General features: G+C 41.9%; 2 protein-coding genes across 13 annotated transcripts in view; one reads left to right on the top strand and one right to left on the bottom strand.

Moving 5' to 3' along the window:
* The first annotated feature begins 3153 nt into the window (after positions 1-3153).
* On the top strand, positions 3154-16924 carry MTERF4 (mitochondrial transcription termination factor 4). Of its 3 annotated transcripts, none has more exons than XM_061636694.1 (4): positions 3154-3575; positions 8069-8579; positions 10837-11021; positions 15863-16924. In XM_061636694.1, the coding sequence occupies exons 1-4, from the start codon at positions 3540-3542 to the stop codon at positions 15869-15871; spliced, it is 741 nt and encodes a 246-aa protein (XP_061492678.1). In that variant the 5' UTR covers positions 3154-3539; the 3' UTR covers positions 15872-16924. The 3 variants fall into 3 exon arrangements, with proteins under 3 accessions (XP_061492678.1, XP_061492675.1, XP_061492676.1); XM_061636691.1 differs by lacking the exon at positions 15863-16924 and adding an exon at positions 12394-12953; XM_061636692.1 differs by lacking the exon at positions 15863-16924 and adding an exon at positions 12394-12953 and having other exon boundaries at positions 10840-11021.
* The window catches only part of SNED1 (sushi, nidogen and EGF like domains 1), a 100480-nt gene continuing 92095 nt past the window's right edge, over positions 13700-22084 (bottom strand). For 7 of the 10 annotated variants that reach the window (XM_061636690.1, XM_061636685.1, XM_061636686.1 and 4 more), the window contains 4 exons: positions 21451-21591; positions 17712-17795; positions 17326-17356; positions 13700-16032 (listed from right to left, as the gene is read on the bottom strand). In XM_061636690.1, coding sequence (XP_061492674.1) covers positions 16008-16032; positions 17326-17356; positions 17712-17795; positions 21451-21591 — 281 coding nt within the window. In that variant the 3' untranslated portion in view covers positions 13700-16007. The remainder of the gene's footprint in view (positions 16033-17325; positions 17357-17711; positions 17796-21450; positions 21592-22084) is intronic. The other 3 variants (XM_061636689.1, XM_061636687.1, XM_061636682.1) reach the window with 1 other exon arrangement.

The raw sequence follows: 22084 nt of genomic DNA on the forward strand, positions 1-22084 counted from the left end.
CCATGCCAGACCTTTATTTCACTTTGTCATGGATTTCCCCCCCCCAAAAAATCCTGGGAAGTGTAGTTTGTGAAGGGTGTTGAGAGCAGAGCCTGGAAAAGTTACTTTTTTGAACTACAACTCCCATCAGCCCAATCCAATGGCCATGCTGGCTGGGGCTGATGGGAGTTGTAGTTCAAAAAAGTAACTTTTCCAAGCTCTGGTTGAGAGTTAGGAGATGCTTACTCCCCTGACAGAGCTCCAGCTCTGTGAGGGGAACAGCATCTCTCAGCACCCTTCACAAACTACACTTCCCAGGATTCTTTGGGGGAAGCTATGGCTGTTTAAAGTGAAATAAAGGTCTGTTGTGGATGTGGCCTGGTTAGTACTTGGATGGGAGACAGCCTGGGAATACCGGGTGCTGTAGGCTTAGAGGAAGGCAATGGTAAACCACTATACTGTATACACACACACCACAAAACTATTTCAGAGGACGTCAGGTCTCTTGATCCCCTGGTGCGTTCACTATAGCTGCCCAATTTCCCTCCTGTTTAAAGTTTGATAGAAATATATCTTGGCTACAGGTACGTTCTTAAAGCGTAAGGGTTTTTTTGGCCTATTAGTGAATATTATTTTGAGTTGGCCAGGCGTGCATTACATTTTTTTATAAGTGCTCAAACCTTTTTAAGGATATCGCTTTAGAAGGTGTCAGCTGTGAACTGTCCTTTAAGAGTTGGGGAGAACAAGCAACTACTTCCTAAACTAAAGTGGCCGCTACATTGATCGCTCTCTCTCATTGGAAGCGGTCAGCTTTACTGTACTGGGTCATGCCCGTCAAGTCTGAGGCAGTTCAACTTTTTGCATTTTTTGCAACCTTTTGGTGCTGTATGTTGGGCACATGTACCCAAAGCGCGTAGAGTAGGAAAGTTAGTCCAAAGAGCAGAAAAAGGGTTTTTTCTTGGATACGCAGGCATACCCTCAGCACATCGTGTATGGCTTCCTACGAGGCAACATGTGATCATTAGTAGCAGTATAAGCACTAGTAAGACATGGGATCTTGAAGATTCCCTTGCTTCCACAGAGAAGGGCCAGCCTGTAGTCAAACAAGACAAAGGCTCTGATATTGCACAAGCTACTTCGCAAACGGAATCCATACAACCCCGGAGGTCCCAAAGAAGGAACCTCGGAATCCCACCTGTTAGGTTCCAGGTAAATGTAGCCAGGTCTGAACAGGTAGAACCCGCTACATATCATGAAATACATGAATTGTCAAGCACAGAAAATAACATGCGGCTAAAAGCCATGGGGGAAGAAATGGAAGCAATGAGGAGTAACAAAACGTGGACTCTGGCAACGCTACCACCTGACAAAAGAGCAATTGGGTGCAGGTGGATTTATAAAATAAAACTAGATAGTAAAGGCGAAGTGCAAAGGTATAGGGCAAGACTGGTGGCAAAGGGGTTCCACCAACATATGGGGGAAGACTATGACAGTGTTTGCACCGGTCATACGTCATGAAACCATCCGGCTGATTCTCAAAGTGGCAGCCATGGGTAATATGAACGTGTTTCATTACGATGTTAATACAGCCTTCCTTTATGGTGAATTAAGAGAGGATATATATATGGTACAGCCACCAGGGTTTGAAGACGGCACGAAGCGCGTGTGCAAGCTGCAAAGATCTATATATGGTTTAAAACAAAGTGCAAAATGCTGGTATGAAAAGCTGACTACAGTACTAGAATCCATGGGTTTTAAAAAAAAGTGCTGCAGACCCATGTCTTTACATAAATGAACAGAAAAGTAAAATAGCATATTGTCTGTTTTTTGTAGATGATATTCTACATGTATGTGAGACAATAGGAGAGGATGATTTATTCGCAGAACAGCTGGCTAACCATGTTGACATCAAATGTCTAGGACATGTGGCGCACTATTTAGGTACAGAGATATGCAGGCACAAGGATGGTAGCGTATCAATGCACCAAGAACAGAAAATATTACAGCTGTTAGCAGATCACGGTATGCAGGAATGTAACCCAGTGAAGACCCCAATGGTCGTGGGTTTCCAGAGTGAACAATGTGATGATGCATATGCAAATCCCCAGCAATATCGATGTATTATTGGAAAAGATGTTGTATATCGCCAAGGTAACCAGACCAGATATATGTACAGCCGTACACATACTTAGCAGAACAGTGGAACACCCCACATTACGGGACTGGAATGGGTTAAAAAGAGTGTTGAGGTATTTAAAAGGTACAGCAAGTCACCGACTGTTCCTTTCGACCGCACGAGAGGGAGGTTTAGTCTGCTACGCAGACGCAGACCATGCAGCAGATAGCACAACCCGAAAGTCGATTTCTGGCACAGCAATAATATATAACGGGGCACTAATAGACTGGCATAGTAGAAAGCAAACAATGGTTGCTATCTCGAGTACAGAGGCCGAATACATCAGCCTCTCCAGTGCTTGTATAGACTTGCTTTGGTATGAATTGCTATTTAAGGACATAGCTGTGGCTGCATCCAAACCATATGTATTGTTTGAGGATAACCAAGCCTGTATACATTTGGCACAGGCGGAGAGTCACACGAAAAGAACAAAGCACATAAGCACTAGATTTCATCACGTACGTGAATGTATAAAACAAGGGCTCATCACATTAACATATTGCGATACCAATGCCATGTTAGCCGATGTGCTAACAAAGCCTCTGCCAGAGGATAAGCACAAACAGCTCATTACTGCATTAGGAGTATACTGAGGATGATGATGATGAATGGACTAAACAAGATTATGAAATGTGGTTTAAAATGTTGGAAGGGGATAGAGGCTGGATGGAACAGCAGGATGCTCTAGTACTGGTCTAAGAATGTAACAGATAAAATGAAGAAAACAATGTGTGTATCATATGTAACATGTAAGAAAAAAAAAGTATGCAACTATGTATGTACACTGTATACCCTGCATCTCTCAGAAATCAACAAGAAATACAAGGGTGGGGGAATGTTACAGTCAGAATGACTTGCATTTTTTGTGATCCCCAAGGATGGCAGGTATTACAGGGGAGGAAAGGGTTAACAGAAAGAGTAATCAGGGCTCCAGTTGCAACAGCTACACAGCTGCAGGAATTCAGCTCATTTACGAAAGGCCCATAAAAGAAGGAGGGAGGCTGCAGCTGGTGTGGGGGTTTAGGAGTAGTAGGAGAGAAGGTGTTATTGTGTATATCTGTATTTCTGTCTATAACAAGAACTTTATTTGTACGCTGCAAGTAAAGCTTCTTCCTAACAAAAGCTGTGGCATTTAGCTGGCATCTTATTTTGCTTGTCAGGGTTACTGGCTTTCTCACAACTGCTGCCAACACATTGATCGCTCTTTCTCATTAGAAGCGGTCAGCTTTACTGTACTGGGTCATGCCCGTCAAGTCCGAGGCAGTTCAACGGTCCTCAGTTGCACAGCGGAACTCTCATTCAAGATTCCGTTTCAGAGGGGGAAAGTGTTTGCGTGAACACTCTCTTATTCCCTCACGCAGGAAAGGAGAGGAAATTTTGCGAGATGCGGGCCATGAAGTTGGGACTCTTCTGCAGGCAGGTAGGTGGGTGAGTTTCCCAGCGCTGACTGGTCCGCTGCGACGACGGGCTCCAAGCGCCAACTGCCTTTTGGGGTAGCAGCCCGACGCGAAAGGCATGCAGGTTCTTGTGCTTGCAGCAGCCCTGCTCCTTCCTGCTGCTTCCGAGGCATCTGGAAACGGCTTTTATTGGAGTGTGTAGTTCTTTGTCTCTCTTCACTTTCTTGCACCCCTCCTACCCCCGTTTTATTCAGAGCTGCTGCATACAAAAGATCACACACTTATAACCATGTTTGGCATTTATGCGCCGCTTTCAAGTATTCGCATACACCTTTTGTGAGGAACCTATCGCCCTCCAGATAATGTTGGACTACAACTTCCATCAGTCCCAGCCAGCGTGGCCATTGGCCAGAGATGATGGGGGCTGTAGTCCAGTAACATGTAGAGGACCCCGGTTCCCTACCCCTGACGTCAATGATAGTGCAGTAATCCTTGCAAGAATTCTGTACAGTTGGTCAGTATTGTCATACCCATATTGCCGGGTTGAGTGTGTGTATGTATGTGGACAGAGGGAACAGTTTGTCTGAAGATCAGATTCCAGCTATGGGCTTTCGGTTCGTTTTCTGGTTTTGTGTTTTGTTTTTGCTGGTGTTGTTTGAAATATGATAATGTTTATGTTATGAGGTTAAGCTTTCTTGAGTTCTCATGGTGAAAAAAATGGGAGATACAGCTTTTAAATGGATAAGTAATAGATTAATCCTCACCATTTCTTCTTGTGGTATGCTCAGTGTTATGTGAAAGGCAATCCTAAACTTTTTTTTTGGCCAGAAGTAAATTCTGTCTAATAAAATGGGACTGAATCCCAGGTATTGTATATGTTCATAGGACTGCAGCCTTAATCTGAAATAATCACTATTCCTTTAACAATAGTTAATATAATTCAGAATGTCCACTCTATCCATAAGCATGGTTTAAAAAAAAAGATTTTATGTACCTTAATCATAAATACAACTAGGGCACAAAAGTTTCCTATCTCTTCAGTTGCTGTTGTAAATGGTGGAGGACTGGATTAAAATATCCTTTTTAGAGCGCAGCAAATGTTTATACTCCCTACGGACATGTATATAGGAGTTAAAGTTTTCCAAAGAGTCCACTTTCCTTAATTTCCTGATAGCTCTTGATAGGATATGTTTGTGAGCAGCACACTGCCCATCAAACCAACCCTGATTTGGCTGTCTAGTTGAGTGGTAGCTAACCACAATAGGCCTAATTTCTTTCACTATTTTGTTAAAAATTTCCAAGGGATCTGAGAACAAAAGTTGATCCCTTAAAATTAATATCCTAGGGGATGTTAAAAATAGATTTATTCCTTCTTGGACCTTTCCATTCCAGCAGACCCTTTTGTCACCTTGAACTATCAGGTTCTCAGGGAGAGCTGAAGGGATAAATCTGACTGGAAAGGAAAAAAGAGATTGAATTGGCCTATGGTCACTCGCGGGCCTTGCAAGAACTTTAAAGGTGTCAAAGTAAGAAACAAGTGACTGAGAGAGGATCATATAATCTATAACACTCTTTCCCCTTGGTCCAATATATGTATGTAACTCTGATAATGGGCTTCTATCTGTCCCATTACATATATATAGATGGAACTTAAGACAAGAGCAAAAAGAGAATGGCCAGCTGTGTTGATAATTAGGTCTTTTGAGTTCCTAATGGGGAAAGGAGTCAAATCTTCCAGTGTCAGTCCCAATTTCCCCCCTATTTTAAAATGATTTGATCCTATCCTGGCATTCATGTCGCCCGACATTAAAATTAAAGGATCAAGGTTTGACTCATAATCATAAAGGGGAGAGAACCTGATCTAGATCAGTCTAAACTGAGATATCCTCACACTTTGAAAACTGAGGAGAGCAATACACATTTATCAGGAAGATTTTTAAACCTGAAGGCCAGACAATTTGGATAGTTAAGATATTAGTACTAGAGCCCAGGTCCATCTGTGTAATATTTGCATTATGATCAACCGAAATTATAGTTGCCAGACCATCCCGCAGCTGTCCTCTACTGTCTGATGTTATTGCTGGGAGGGTATAAACAGCATACCCAGGAAGGAAGGAGAAGGTTGTTGAAGCAACCCAAGTTTCTTGGATGAAAAGATATATATATTTAATATATTTAATTGCATTGTGATTTTGAGAGCATACTACTTCATGAGATGATGAAAGCCGCTTTAAAGCAGTTGTTTTTAAGTGTTGCCACACAGATGCAGGATCTGAGATGCAGCAGAGCAGTGTCATCTGTATTGGGTGTAGAACAACAAAACCTTTAGAGATGTGTTGTGGAATAGCTCCAGAGTTTCCTGATTATTGGTATCTGATTCCCAACAGTGTAGACAGCATTATGGAAATACATTTTATTTTGTTGTTTAAGATTAAAAGAAACCTCAAAGTAAGAGTTTCTCTTCTTTCTTTCCCTGGGTTTTTTTTTGGGGGGGGGGCTTCTTAACCATCATACTCTTACAACACAGCTTTTGCAAAACTCATTGCTTTTTGTGACTTAGAGCCTGTAGCTGAACTGGTTATGTACATTGTAAGCCATATCCCCTTTTTATGATTAGATCATTAGCTCCTGCTCTTTAGGAATTTTATTTACAGTGCCTTGCAAAAGTAATCAAACCCCTGACCAATGCTCTCATATTACTGAATAACAAATGGTACATTGTAACTTTGTTCTGTTTGATATTTTATTTTGAAGCACTGAAACTCAAAATCAATTATTGTAAGGTGACATTGGTTTTATTTTGGGCAATGTCTGTAAGAAACATAAAAAACTGAAACATGTTGCTTGCATCAACTCCTGTGCTGCGGAAGCTCCCAGTTTTACACAGATGAAAGAAATTGCCCTATCGTGGACACAATTACCTTACCATTGCTCCACCTGTGAACCATTAAAGTTGCTGTCACATTGTCAGAATAAAAACACCACCGTTGAAGGATCATTGGTCAGGCTGCAGATCTGAAGGAAAATGAAGACTAAAGAGCAGTCTACAGAAGTGAGAGATCATGTAATACAAATGCATAGATTAGGAAAAGGGTACAAAATAATATCCAAGTGTTTGGATATCCCAGTGAGCACAGTTAGATCAATAATCAGGAAGTGGAAGCTGCATCACACCACGCAGGCACTGCCAAGAAAAGGCCATCCCTCAAAATTCAGCACTCTAACAAGAAGGAGCCCTGTGGGAGAAGCCACAGAGAGGCCAACAATCACATTGAAGGAGCTACAGAGTTCAGTGGCTGGGAGTGGAGTAATGGTGCACCAGTCAACCGTATTAAGAGCTCTGCATAAGACTGGCCTGTATGGGAGGGTGACAAGAAAGAAGCCATTACTCAAAAGTACCATCTGAAAGCACGTCTGGAGTCTGCCAGAAAGTGCCTCAGTTGAGATATGGGAAAGGGTTTTGTGGTCAGATGAGACGAAGATAGAGCTTTTTGGCTAAAACTCAAAGCTGTATGTGTGGCACAAACTTAACACTGCCCATGCCTCAAGACATCCCTACAGTGAAGTATGGTGGTGGCAGCATCATGCTGTGGGGATGCTTCTTATCAGCAGGGACTGGGCATCTTGTTAAAATTGAAGGAAGAATGGATGGAGCAAAATATAGGGAAATACTGCAAGAGAACCTGCTTCAGTCCACTAAAAAACTGAAGCTTGAGAGGAATTTCACTTTTCAGCAGGACAATGATCCCAAGCACAAGACCAAAGCAACACTGGAGCAGCTCAGGAACAAAAAAGTGAATGACCTACAGTGACCCAGTCAAAGTCCTGATCTCAGTCCCATTGAGAATCTGTGGCACTCTTTGAAAATTGTGGTCCATAAGTGACGTCCAACCAATCTGGAGCGAATCTGCCAGGAAGAATGGGCCAAAATCCCTCAGACACTATGTTCAAAGCTTGTATATACCTACCCCAAAAGCCTTAAAGCTGTTATTGCAGAGAAAGGTGGCTCTACCAAATAATGTGGGGGGAGGGGTTGAACACTTATGCAACCAACATGTTTCAATTTTTTATGCTTCTTAAACATTTCCCAGCATAAAGCCAATGTCACATTACAATTGATTTTGAGTTTCAGTATTTCAAAATAAATATAAAGAACGAAATTACAATGTAGCATTTGTAATTCAGTAATATATGAGCATTGGTCAGGGGTCTGATTACTTTTGCAAGGCACTGTATCTGCATGGTGCTTGTAGGCATCACGGTAAGGCAAATAAAAGTTTGTTTGCTTATTTATTAGATTTATATCCCACCCTTTCTCCTAGTAGGAGCCCAGGGTGGCAGGTTGACTGCATAACTAACCACCATGGAATCATACCAGTCTGAGGGCTTGAAAATAGGGATATGGTTTTATTTTTGAAAATAAAAAGACTCTTTGGTCTCTTAGTTCTTAATGCCTGATCCTCTCTGTACAACATAATTCTTTATAAGTTATGGTTTTTGTTGTCTCTTCCTGCAGGTCTTGCAGAGGCACAGTTTTGTTCCCCTTGTCTGTCACTGTATCCAGTTATCTTCTCTGAAAGCATCACCTGTTGCCTTTATAAGTACTCTTCAGCACCTGGGCTGCAGATTGACTGGTAACAGTTCTCCTGGACTAAGTGAAGCGAACTTCCGCCTTCGAAGCTCTAAAACAGACAGCAGTGAAGGCTCTCAGAAGCTCTTACAGACTCTTGCCATTTCCTCTGTAGAGCCAGAGAGACCAGCTGGTGCAGACCTCTTGAACTTGGGAAAGGTGGCAGATCCATTCTTAGACATGGGGCTCAGCCCGGCTCAAATAACACAATTGTTCAGCTTGCAGCCCAACCTTCCTCCTCAGACAAGGTTGACTGTAGTTTCAGAACTCCTCCTGCTAGGATTAAACACTGACTCCACCCTAAAAGTCCTACAGAAGAGCCCTGAACTGCTGAAAATGTCATTGAAACATCTGAGGGACCGTGCAGATCTGCTGAGGCGGCTCGGGTTTGAGGAAGGTAGTACTCTCTGTGCTAGGCAATTAGTGAAACATCAGTACTGAATTGTGTACCTTAGACCATTCTAGATTTTTGAGATCCAATTTGGATCCTTTGAGTATTGGGCTGGACCTGACACTAGCACACGGGTTCTTGTGCTAGCGGATGAATGAATTTTAATGTTGTGCAGCAGAGGAATCCAACACTACAGCTGATCTAGTGAAACTTGTTGTGCAACAGATCGCACAATCTATTGTACAACAAAGTTACCAGCAGCCTGTTTATGCATTCTCTTGTGTGGTGCAAAACATTTTGCCAGTGGAACAATTATACCATTAAGTGACTGACTTAGAGACACACTGGATACAGCCCATTATCTTTCATTCTTCTGGTGAAATATTTGGAATCAAAGACAGAAAATCTGATACCTGAGAAAGGGTGCAAATTAAGTTGGTGTTGTGCCCGAGATGAAGGGAGAGTTAGATCAGGGTGGGGAGTCAGATGAGGATGAGGCTCCTTGGGGAGCTGGAGGGAAACAAGTGGAGAGGGTTCTGGCAGCCCTCAAATTCCCATGCCCGGCACTTCCACTGAGGCAGCTCCTGCCCTGCCTGTGAGTCCAATGCCGGAGCAGTTGGGAAGTGACTCGCCATGCTATCTACTCCTATACAGGAATCCCCTCCAGACACTTCAAATGCTTCCCAGGCAATCAGCATCCCGCTTCCAGAGACCACACTGCCACCTAGTGAAGCCCCACTGTCGGATCGGTTGTCTGAGACTTGTCCCCCTTCACCCCGTGCGAGGAGGTGCAAGAAGAGAGACTTTCAAAGGGTGAAACACAGGCAGAGCTGCTGCTTATGTGCAAAACCCTTCCCTACTTAAGCAGGTGTCTCCCAAGCAGGGCTGTGGAGTCAGAGTTGTGGAGTCGGAGTCGGAAGCAATTTTGGGTGGAGTCGGAGTCGGCAGGAATGTTCTGACTCCGGCTTCAAAATAAATTCTGACTGACAAATTTTTTAAAATATAAATTCAAAATGTCAAAGAAGCTTCCCATGAAGTCAGCTGTAGTTGAGCATTTCACCATAACTCAAGATGGAAAACATTTTGTGTGTCAGTGTATGACACAGGACCCAGATGAAGACAAATGCTGTGATGCCAAGATCAGCGCATATTCAGGCAGCGATAAAAATGCTCCTATGAGAGCTTCCAATTTAAAAAGACATTTACAGCCCTTTCCAGGGCTGTGGAGTTGGAAGCAATTTTGGGTGGAGTCGGAGTCGGACAGTAGAAAAATAGAGTCGGAGTCGAAGGTTTGGCGTACCAACTCCACAGCCCTGCTCCCAAGGCACAAGTGCTGAGTCAACTCTCCCCAAATGCTGCAGAGACTGTTTAGCTAGGATAGTTAGGGAAAGTAGTGAGTCAGAGTAGACATGTATATGAAGCGCACTGCTTCGGATGTAACTAATAAAAAGGGGAAAAGACATCACCTTGCCTCAGTCTGAATCCTTCGCCTCTGGGCAGGACTGTTGGGCATACAATGACAGGAAGTACAGTTGCTTTACACTGATAGATATAGATGGTCTTTGAAAGGAGGATTAGATGGACCTGTGAAAATGTGGCCCACATTCTTAGGTGGAATGCCAAGGGCATATTTGTTTGCCTTCATAAGTGCTCTCTTGTTGCTACAAATGCATCAGAAAAGGGAAAGGTTGAGTAATTATTAAAATAGTTGAAACTCCTCCTCAGTATTCTCCTTATTCCTAAATTGTGCACTTGTAGTGCTTACACATGTGAGTGCATAAATAAGGGGCCACAAGTACACCACACTGAAGGACCAGGTGGCTGTTTTATGTGTGGGCTTTTAACTGTATGCCACAGATCTTTCTGCATTCACAACTGCAGCAATGAACAGGAATACTGAGGAGAAAATCAAAAAGAACATAAGTGTAGGACAAAGAAGGGGAACCTGTGATTCTCCAGATCTTTTTGGACTATAGGTCCTGTTATCCCTGGTCTTTGGTCTGGGTTTAGAGATGTGATGCCCCAGAGAAAAACTGGGAAAATTAGGAAAAACCCTGGCTTTTCCAATTTTTCAGGGAAAAAACTGGGGAAAAACTGGGAACAAGTGAAAAAATGTTTTCCCCCCAAATTGTTCTTTTTCCCCCCCTACACATCTCTAGCTGGGGCTGATGGGAGCTGGAGTTTGACACCACCTTGAGGGCCAAAGGTTCTTCATCCCTAGCCTAGTGTTTGATTGTTTTACCTCTTTCTCTTATTTTAATAGCAGGCATGAACCATGTAGCGATTCATTTTCCAAGTATTTTCACTTTGCCACAAAAGAAAATTGAGTCCCTAGAACGTCTCCTTAAGGAAAAATGCCTCTTCACAGTGCATCAGATATCAACAATTCTACAAATGTGCCCGAATATTCTGTTAGAGGAGCTAAATGATGTGGAATACAAATTCCAGGTAATGTATACTGTATTATATTTTCAGAAACACCCTTTGCTAATGATTTATAGACAGTTTCCATAGGGTCAGGCACATTCCTAGAGTGGATTCAGTGCCTGAGATTGCAGTGGACCCCACTCAGATCTTGCACAGATCAAAGATATGTTTTAAAAGAGAGTTTCCATATATATATATATCCAATTTTTTTAGAGCTTGATTGTGGTTTTAAATTTTGTTTTTTCTCCTCTTCCAAATACTGATACAGAATAGGAGCTAGAATAAGCTTGGCTTTTCTGCCTCCTTTCTATGTATTTGTTCTTAGAATCTGTCATTTGGACCCTGGTAACTGTACCCTTGGAATTCCTTCTGTCATCTAACGGACTTGCCTTTGAATTTGTTGTAAACACTGTGACTTTGTATCTTTTGGGTGACATTCAGTGATATCTGCCTGCTTGTGCAATGGAATTTCTAGTTTTCCCCTTTCAGTTCTGTGCACTCCCAAATCTGCTCCAGAGGGTCCCCCAGCCCACTCATGAAGTTTGGATGGTGATGCACTAGATAGCAGGGTGAAGAAGTCCTGTTGTGCAAGCAGATACCTCTTCATGTTACACTGGATGTCATCCTTTGTTGAGGATGGAATTTCTCTGGTTGGCTACTTTGTCTTTACCATTATTGCCACAACTGTTTCTCTTTTGTCTTAAGAACTTTAGATGCTTTCCCAGTTTAGGAGGGAAACACTGGCACTGGTGTTATGTGAGCTGGTGAGCTACTTGATTTGATTGTAAGTTTGTAAGGCAGAAAAAGAGGCACAGTAGAGAAGCACAGGTAAACATCTGAAGTTTAACTCAGCCAGATAATATACTCTCTCCAACCCTTGGCTCATAATCCAGTAGAGTGTTGAGGGCACCCATCCTTGGCACAAAACAGTAGTTCCCAAACTCTGTCCCCCTCCCCCCCGCAGATATTTATTTATTACATTTATATACTGTCCCATAGCCACTCTCTGATCAGCTGAAAATGGGCTTGGCAGACCACTTAATGGTTTTTTTGCTGTAGTAATTGTAATGTGCTGTGCTAGGTGCTGTATGATTTTGAATTTTATTTTTATTGCTTTTTCTTATATTGTATTTTATTGTATTACAATTTGCATTCCATTGAATTCAAATGATAATGGATTAAAATACAATATAGAAATAAAAGGCGCAATTAAAATACAGTTCAAAGTCAATATGAGTATTTAATGTGGACATGCTGCAGACCACCTGAATGAAGTTCACTGACCACAGTTTGGGAACCTCTGGCACAGATTATTGATAGTAGCTTATTTAAAGGCTTGATTCCTTCTACTCTACTTGACAGGCTGTATATTCAGAGCCCATCTTTTTCTCAGTTTGCCTATTTCAGGATGGGAGTTAAACACAGAGAAATAGTGCAGTCTGGTTTCTTCCAAGCATCACTGACTGAGATAAAGAACCGTTTGATCTTCTTGGAGCGGCTGGGCCTCTATCAGACTCCTGACAAGAAAGGACAGACTCAGGTTGTTAACCCCAAACTGAAAAGCATAATCAGATTTTCAGAAACTGACTTTGTGACTAAAATGGCCTGCTCCTCAGTGGAGGAGTACAAGATCTTTAAGAAACTGCTAGTCCGTGAAGAACGGAGATTGGAGGAGCAGGAGGCGGCAATGCAAAGTGATCTTTCAGATTTGGAGAGTGATGAGGAAGGGTCCTATACAGAATAAGGCAATAAAATTGAAAATAGTGGAAGTGTGGTACTGGTGTAATCTGTTCAAGTCTAGAATGGGTTTTGGGAGGGAATGAAAGTGTACCATTTCTGTACAGCAGAGACAGTAAATATTAGTTCCAAAGAGAAAACAGTCTGGAGTTCACACCTTGTTCTTCTCAACTCAGTGGCTGTATAAAAGCAATAAACCCCAAAACGTTTACCTGATCTTTTGTCATTACTTTGTCTTTTTCTCTGCTCATTTAGGACATTATGGAATAAACTTGAGGAGGGAGTTCTCATGATGTAATGATTTAAGGTTGTTTTAAAATGGTTGTAACCCGCCCTGGGACCTTTGGGTGAAAGGTGGATGATGATGATGATGATGATAATAATAATTAATAATAAAATACTGAGAAATTGCTCTAAATCAGGGCTGGAGAGCCTGTGGTCCTCTAGTTGCTATTGACTCCCAACGCCCCAACCAATAAGGCTAATGGTCAGGTTACCCATCAGTACTCTAAATGGTAGGACCTAACTTGGTTGTGAGAATTACAACTCTGTTTTTCTCCATGGGTCTTGAAATAATTGGCACTACTAAGGGCCTAGATGGATTGTCCAGGAAGATGAGATGCAGTCTGTGAGGTAAAAAAATAAACAACCTGATGCTGGGAAGCACAAATCAGATGGAGTGAGAAGTAGGTATTATGGATTTTGTGAAGTACAATATAGCTAAGGATATATGGGAGAGAAAATATGGACCTAGGTGCCATTTGTAAGCAGCAATCAATTCCATGATTGGGACACCAAATGGATTTTGAGGGTAAGTGGAGGCTGAGAACAGCTTAAATGTGGGTTAAAAAAAACCAGATTTTTGTAGCCAACTGGAATCCTCACATGGTCTTAAACAAAGCAGACTAGCTTTTAAATAAATTGTATTTTTAATCTAAAATGCAAAACAAAATAACTCTGACAGAATAAAATCTTTTTTAGTTTATTGCTGCATTATATATGCCTCAATCTGGCTATAGAATACTGGCTTGAGACAGACTGTTCTTTAGATTGTGCTGGGGAAAAACCAGTGTTGCTGTGCGACACAGAAGAAACTGGCTCTGAAGATCTCTCACTGTCTTTGTTAGCACATTGGGCTTGCTGATTACACAGTTAACCCTTCCTTCTCCCCATCCTTTTTTTGGTACCTTGTACAGCTTGGAAGCTATATGTGTAACAGTGAGATTGTCTTAACATTCCCCCCCCCAGGAGATTTAAACTTACTAAGCTGGTCTTATTTTCAAGCACTTAAATTCAGCAACAAAATGTTGTAGTGGAGAATGCTACTATTCATTTCATTTCTCCCCTCCCAACAGTCTGTCAGCACTGTATGGCCTCACTGTTGTTTTGGGGCTACCTGCCCCCCCTTTCCCCTAAAGAGTACTTTGTACATTTGCAAAGTTTTGGAGTTCCCCTAAAGCCTGCAGCTACCTTCCTTGTGTGGGTGGTGCTGTTTTGGCTACATAAGCTATTCACAGCCTGAAATAGAAATAGAGGGCACAATAAGCTCTTTCTACTGGCTAATGAGACATGAACATTTCCCCAGTGCCCAGGTTAATTGCAGCAGCAGATGATTGACTGTTCAGACAAATCAGCATTTAAAATGCCAGAAAAGTTTAAAACAAATTTTTAACACTACTCTGTCTAATGTAACCTGTGGCTCTTTGGTGTCATCCCCCCATTTATATAAGATGGTCTTTCTTAGAGCCCTTCTATTCTTATCCTGCTCCTGAGGAAGCTTCGCCTAAATGAGAAATACAGATTTCCATTTCTTTGCATAAACACAGGCCAAATTAAAGAACATCCTGATAAATGCTGTAATTAGTAATGGAGAGAAATAGGAGATCTAGTGTCCACCTTAAGTATATTGTTTCCTCTTATATCACATGAGTATTCTTTCCCAAGGCTTTTTAGAAGGCTTTTTAGCAATGAGAAATGTTGTACGGTTTTTATGAAGGGGGGGGGGAATCTTCAGCTGATACGTCTGCAAAACATATGTAAATAACTAGAATAAACTTTCAACATTCTTTCCAATTATCCCTACTCTTAAAGCCCACCATTTTGTGCTATATCTGGGAAGGGCATGGTGTTGCTCCTTTTCCTGCTAGGAATAGTCAGTGCTCTCACTTTCGGATGAAAGTATATTTACAACTCTCAAAGGCTACCACAATTAACTTTCTAGGGAACAAGGCTGCTTTTTCTGTAATAACCAAATGGGCTGCTAGAGATCTATCACCACTTATGGGAATAATAGGTAAACTATAACCGAACCTCTGGTTGTATTTATAAAATGTACAGTGGATGTATATTAAAGACAATCTTATATTTAGCTAGTCATACAAACTTACAAATCTAGGAACTATTAAGGCTCCTTGAGTAGCTGGCTGTCCTTAGGTATTGTAGCAAATAAACACCTGGGAAGAAGGAAGAAATGTAACACACTACTGTTTTCCTCCATTGGCACCACAATCCTGTCTTATAAAAGGAAACACAACTGCTTTACCCTTTGCAGAAAAAGAAGCAGGTTAGAAGAATTTAAAACATCTTTAGTTGTCAAGATATGGTGTCCTGTAGTCGTTTTATAGAACAGCATGTCCATAGGTAGAACAACTACAAGCCTGTTTGATCTGTTTTGGAAGATTTCCAGTTTCTACAGCCTTTTTTCTGCACTTACTGTTGAAATGGTAGCAATTTGTAAGCAAAAGAAAGGCAGAGCAGATCACTAGCTGTCAAATTTGTTGTTTTTCATTAACTTATCTTGCGAAGGGAGGAACAGGAAAAGAACCTAGAGTGTGTGTGTTTTTAAAGCCACTCTGTTTGCAAATGGGAATATTTTACACTTGTGATTGGCTTTGAACATCAAATTTCATGGCAGGGAAGTTCCCTTTTTGGTTATAATCTAGACCAACATTTGTTTCAGGGCTTGTTTTTCTTCTAAAGTTGTCCACTAACCGCAGATTATATCACCAGTATCTCCATCACTGATGAAAGTTTGAGCCCTGCTCTTGCTGCAAGTGGCCCACGATGGACTTCCGTCCTGAGAGACACTTTCCTAACATGTCATTCATCTTGTATAAAAAATTCAGGTGCTATGAAGAGAAGGCAAGCGGATCCTTATAATCCTGCCAAAGACAGAGGGATATGGCTATTTGGTGAATACCTCCAGAACAAGGCAAAGGAGAGAAGGTCCATAGAACTTGTTGGAGGGATCTCCCTTTTTATCTAATCCAGTTAGCAGAAATGATGGTTTTGGAACCTATGAAAAAAAAATAAAACATGAAGATAAGCATCTGGATTATGGGTGGATGTATAAACAATGGCACAAGGTACTTCTCAATTTTGCTCCTCACTGTTTGAATTTTGATTAAAAAGATACTCCCTATTCATATTTACAATGGAAATTTTTAGCAAACCATTGTAAAAAAAGTGCCAAAGTTTTTCTAGTGAGTAGATCTTTGATACTCTTAAGCAAAGACAATCCTGTTGAGGAATTCTATTGGTGTGGCTTTGGGAGCCTTTAATGGAAAAATTATGGAGAGGAGAGGGAAGCTCTGTCTCAGTGAAGGGGCTTTGACAGCAAAACTGCTTTCCATGAGCAGAATCAAAATACAATAAAGGCTGCTTCTGACATTTCATTTGTGGAAGGAAGCAGGCAGGAAATTGGTTGAAGACCATCTTTGTAATGATAGAAAGGTCAAACATAAGTATAAGATATGTATAAACACTCTGAAAGTATTTTCTCAAATTTTCTGAGATGGTTGTGTGGTCATGTCTAATCCTTCTGGTACTAGAGACCCCCAACATCTGGTTACAGTCAAAGATCAAGGCATTATTTTCTTATCTCACTAATTCCTCTCATAAAATCTGTGGTATTCAATGCATACTGCTACTTTTCTTTTACTAACAACTAGACCAGCTACCAGTATTTTGAAGTTTCCTCACAAGGGAAATGTAGTCGTTTTCTGCCAGGAAAAGACTTGGGCTCACCATGGATTGAGTGAGGTCCAGCCACTCAGGCCTGCTCACCTCAGAGATCCTCAGTGGACCTGAGGGGGTGGGGATCAAGGGGACAAAAAATGCTGCCTAAATAAACCTGGCACCAAGTTATTGGAGCCCAAGTTATTTTTTATTGTATGTGCAAAACTTTTGTAAGCCACATTGAGAGCCTCAGGGTATTTTGAATAAACAACTTATTCTAAATAAATAAATATTTTCTCTCCAATGATGCAGTTAGAAAACACCCACCATATCCTCAACTATGGGGAGTTTTCAAAAGGAACTCTCAACAAGTAGCAGAATATAGGACACTCCCCATCCAGGAAGCTTCTAGATAATGTATTCCTTACAAGGGCCCTAACTCTGTAGCACTGGGGAAGATATAGTACTCCAGATATTGTTAGACTTTGACTTCCTTCAACTCCAACCAGCATGACCTATGGTCAGAGATGATGGGAGTTGTAGCCCAACATCTGAAGAGCAACAGGTCACCCAGCCCTGCTCTGTGGTGTATCCAGTTAATGGAGCTCTACTTTTTTACAAGGATACTTACTGTATGGCTTCAGTGTCTGTTACTTTGTTTTCTGAAACAAGAGAACATTTAATATATGAAACGTATTCAAACATACTCTGCTTTTCCTGAATGTTACTTCACTTCAGCAATATGTTGGGCAACAACTGTAGAATTTAAGCAGTACTTAAAAGTTAGAATTAAAGTGGAATTAAAGAATAATATTCACTGAGGCCCTCAACAGCAGTCTTCAGTGATCACCGGTTCAAGCACCCAAACTGTGCAAACTCCCTAAAAGTTAACATCCACATTGGATGATTCCTGCTAACCTAAGCCACCAGTAACAGGAGAAATCAGGAGTTGATATTACAGTCCCAGGATTTTCCCCACAACCATGACTTCCCAAAAAGCCATCAATATTTCTTTACCTGCTGAGTGCCTTATTTGCAACAGTACTCTCACAGCTCTCCTTGTAGCAGACATCCTGGTGCACCTTGTAGACCCTCTTGTATCTGTCACAACAGCAAATGCATGTTAAGAATAGGCATGGTGGAAGGTCTGCTTGGCCATAGTTGAATTATACAGCCACAAGAGTGGCTGTATACTATAGCAAACATGGATTTTTCACATTCCGCAATGTTAAATTGAAAAGACCCCCCCCCAATGCCATTCTGGTGCTTCCCATAATCTCATTTCAAAACAACACCTTACAAATCGTATAGTCCTGAACTCAGAAAAGCTTGCTTAACAACTCTCTAAATCTTCATGGTGATACACAAAACAGTCAGAGAGAATCAAGAGTTCTAAGTGTAAAATGAGAAAAAAAATCCAGACCCTTGTTGGAATTTTTTGTCAGTGGTCTCATAATCTGTTGAAATTAATTAAAAATCAGCCATGTTCACATAGTACCTGTAATCCTATTACTGACCTTGCCCCATACTCTGACCTTCATCTGCTACAGTTTAAAAGTTTAAAAAATGCCTGGCTGATTTTTAATTAATTTAAGAAATTTAACACTGAAGTCAATGATAAGCACGCGTATGCTCAGTAAGAACCAACTGTCAACGTTCTAAAAGCCAGACTCGCAGAGGTTTGGCTTGGCTAATCATGTGGCCACACCCACGCCAGACCTTTATTTCACTTTAGACAGTCATGGCTTCCCCCAAAGAATCCTGGGAAGTGTAGGTTGTGAAGGGTGCTGAGAGTTGATAGGAGACTTCTATTCCTCTGACAGAGCTCCAGTGGCCAGAGTAGTTTAACAGTCAGGCCCTCTTCTGGGGACTGTAGCTCTGTGAGAGGAACAGGGCATCTACTAGCAGCTCTCAGCACCTTTCACAAACTACACTTCCCAGAATTCTTTGGGAGAAGCCATGACTGTCTAAAGTGAAATAAAGGGCTGGTGTGGATGTGGCCAGTGAAAGCTTTGGTTTAAATCTGGGTGGGAGACTCCCGTTGTAGAATAAAAAGGTGGAGGAAACCCTGAAAAACAGTGATACTGTACACAATGTTTTCCTGTTGGAAAGCAAAGGGGCTTTTCTTTTGTCCAGTGCCCACCCACCAATCTTGTCCCCTTCCTCTCCCCTGCTCATTCCTCCCTATCCCTCCTTCCACTCCTCTCTCCCCCTTCCCCTCCGTCCCCCTCCCTACCTGTTCCCCAGGTCAGTTTCACCTATCCTAAGCATGATTGTACAGGAGTAAATCCACTGAACTCAAAAGGCATGGAAATGATTAAACCTGCCCTCCCCTTCTCTTCCATCCCTTGCCTCCCCCCTCCTATCCCTTCCCCTCCCCCCTCCCCTCTCCCCCCTTCTCCTCCCATATGGTCAATTTTACCCATCCTAAGCATGATTGCATGGGAGTAAAGCCCACTCAACTCAATAAGCTCTACTTCTCCTTTTCATCTTCTTCAGGTGAGGCTGTTAATGTACTAAACCACTGCCTGGCCGCGATAATGGACTGGATGAGAGCTAATAAACTGAGACTCAATCCTGACAAGACTGAGATGCTGTTGGTGGGGGGGCTCTCTGCCCAGATGGTTGATGTCCGACCTGCCCTAGATGGGGTTACACTCCCCCTAAAGGAGCAGGTCCGTAGTTTGGGGGTCTTATTAGATCCGCTCCTGTCACTGGAGGCTCAAGTAGCCTCGGTGGCACGGAATGCGTTCTACCAGCTTCGGCTGGTAGCCCAACTACGACCCTATCTGGATAGGGAGAACCTTGCCACAGTTATCCATGCTCTGGTAACCTCTAGATTGGACTACTGTAATGCACTCTACGTAGGGTTACCTCTGAAGACGGTTCGGAAACTTCAGCTGGTGCAGAATGCTGCGGCCAGAGTTCTTACTGGGACAAAAAAAATTGATCATATAACACCTGTCCTGGCCCAGCTGCACTGGCTACCAATATGTTTCCGGGCCAGATTCAAAGTGTTGGTTCTTACCTATAAAGCCCTTAACGGCATCGGACCGCAATACCTGGCGGAACGTCTCTCCCGCTATGTACCTACCCGGTCGCTGCGCTCGACGTCGAAGGCCCTTCTCCGTGTCCCAACGCATAGGGAGGCACGGAGAACGATAACTAGAGCTAGGGCCTTCGTGGTGGCCCCCGAACTATGGAACGCCCTCCCTGATGAGATACGCCTGGCGCCTTCTTTGTTATCTTTTCGGCGCCAGGTAAAGACCTACCTCTTCGCCCAGGCATTTTAAAAATTTAAAAATTTGAATTTAAAATTGAAAATTTTTAATTATGTTTTATTGTGTATTGTATTTACATTGTATTTAATATATTTACTTGTATTTTAACCTGTTTTATTTTGCTGTACACCGCCCTGGGAGCTTATTGCTATAGGGCGGTCTAAAAATGTAATAAAATAAATAAATAAAATAAATAAATAAATAAGCATTCAAATATCAGACCTGCCTTTCCCCTCCTCCCCTCCCTTCCCCTCTTCCTCCCTTCTTCCTGCTGCCCTGCCTACTCCAGCCTTTCCTCTATGCTTTGCATGATTGCAGAGGAGTAAATCCCATTGAACTCAATAAGTTTGCAAATGATCGATCCATTCTCAGAAAACTTGCACAGGATTGCATTTCTTACCTTCTGGATTTAAAAGCAGAGAATAACTTAGCTGTGTCTTGGTTGTGAACCACTCTTACACAGCTTGAACCCCCCTGATCTCCACTAGCATTCCTACTTTGAAAGAAACGTCCAGCACAAATTGGACATCATATCCTCAAGTTCCTTATTTTCCTAAACACCTGCTCATCCAAAACCACTGACAGCCAAGTCAGAGTTCCTCACCATTCCCTACAAAGCCTTTGCCTCATTCATTACCTGTCACATTTTGGAAACTGCACAGCAATCTCAGTCTGTAACCATTTGTCTATGCTACAAACTTCAATTAGCTTACTAGTTGTAATTGACTTGAAGGCACACAACAACAAACTGTCTGTCTCAATTTCTCCCTGTCCCCTTCTCTTTGGAATCCTGGAAACTTTTTGTGACAGAACAAAGGATATTTAATAACACATATTTACAGATTTCCTTGGAAGAACCTATAACAGACTAGCTGTCTTCTAAGAAATATTATGCTATACAGGGATTGATGTCATATCCTGTAAGAGAGCCAGTGACAGAAGATAATGTATTTTCAGTAGCTCATAATAAAATGAAACCAAGGATGAGTGCTATGCTAGTAAAAGCCATTTTAGCCTCGATTAATGTACAAGCACCCACTTAAAATATCACTACTAGCACAGAGATGATGAGATACTACAAGAGCTCCTACACTTTGAAGAGCAAATTCTGACAGGTGCAAGTTGTTATCCCTTAATGCTGTGGGGTGAGAAAAGATGCCAAAATTCCATCTTCTAAACAGCTGTTAAAGGTACCAGAGCCTTATTCTTGTTTTGCACCTGGTCTCTCTAGATAGACAATGGATTTAAACCTAGAACTAACTCCCTGCGCTTGTTACAGAGTTTCTGAAGAAAAGTTTTGTTACAGCCATAGTCTCTTATTATGTAAAGCAATTCAGTAAGTTTGAATGTGGCTAGATAGGGCAATAGGTCTATTACTGTTAAAGGCCAGCTTGGAATACAAGGCAACTGTCTACCCAGATGGCACTGAAAGCAAGTTTGGTCTCTGTTGAAACGTTCTGCAAGACAGTACTTACAGATAATGGCAGACACCTCCTTCCCAGACTGGGAAGGATTTGGTTTCTGAGTAAAGCCGAGTACAAGGCTGAGGCATCTTCTTGCAGGCTGAAGAGAGAAATTGGGGAGGTAGGGGACGGGGGTGGGAGAGAGAGAGAAGTCTGTAGTAAACAGAGAGAGAGAGAGAGAGATCTTTCAACCTCAGTTTCATAGCATTATTAAATGGTCCTATTATTCAAAGACATATTGACCTCGAGCCAGTGCTTTCTAAATATGCTCCTGCCCCAAGGAACTTAAAATGGCATTTGTGTTGGTGAGTGTGGGTAAAAACAGAGACCACTCAAACCAATGGTTTTGAAGAAGGGAGTACACTGGGCCCAAACAGCAGATTGCACATAACACAATTTATACTGAGTCTGTCCAGCTTGCTCTCAGGCAATAAAACATGATTAGGCCTGAAAGAAAATTGGGTATTAAAATGTCAGGGCTCTTAGGCCCTTTAACAGGCAGCAACACAACTGCAAAGCACCCTAGCATAGCCTGTTTCTCAAGGCTCACCCTCTGAACTTTAGTAATAGTTTTAACTCTTATTTTAAATCTCAGAAATTTATTATTCTATTTTTTTATTTCTATTTTTTATTATTGTATTTTATT

This window comes from Rhineura floridana, chromosome 7, assembly GCF_030035675.1.
Source record: "Rhineura floridana isolate rRhiFlo1 chromosome 7, rRhiFlo1.hap2, whole genome shotgun sequence".
Lineage (NCBI taxonomy): Eukaryota > Metazoa > Chordata > Lepidosauria > Squamata > Rhineuridae > Rhineura > Rhineura floridana.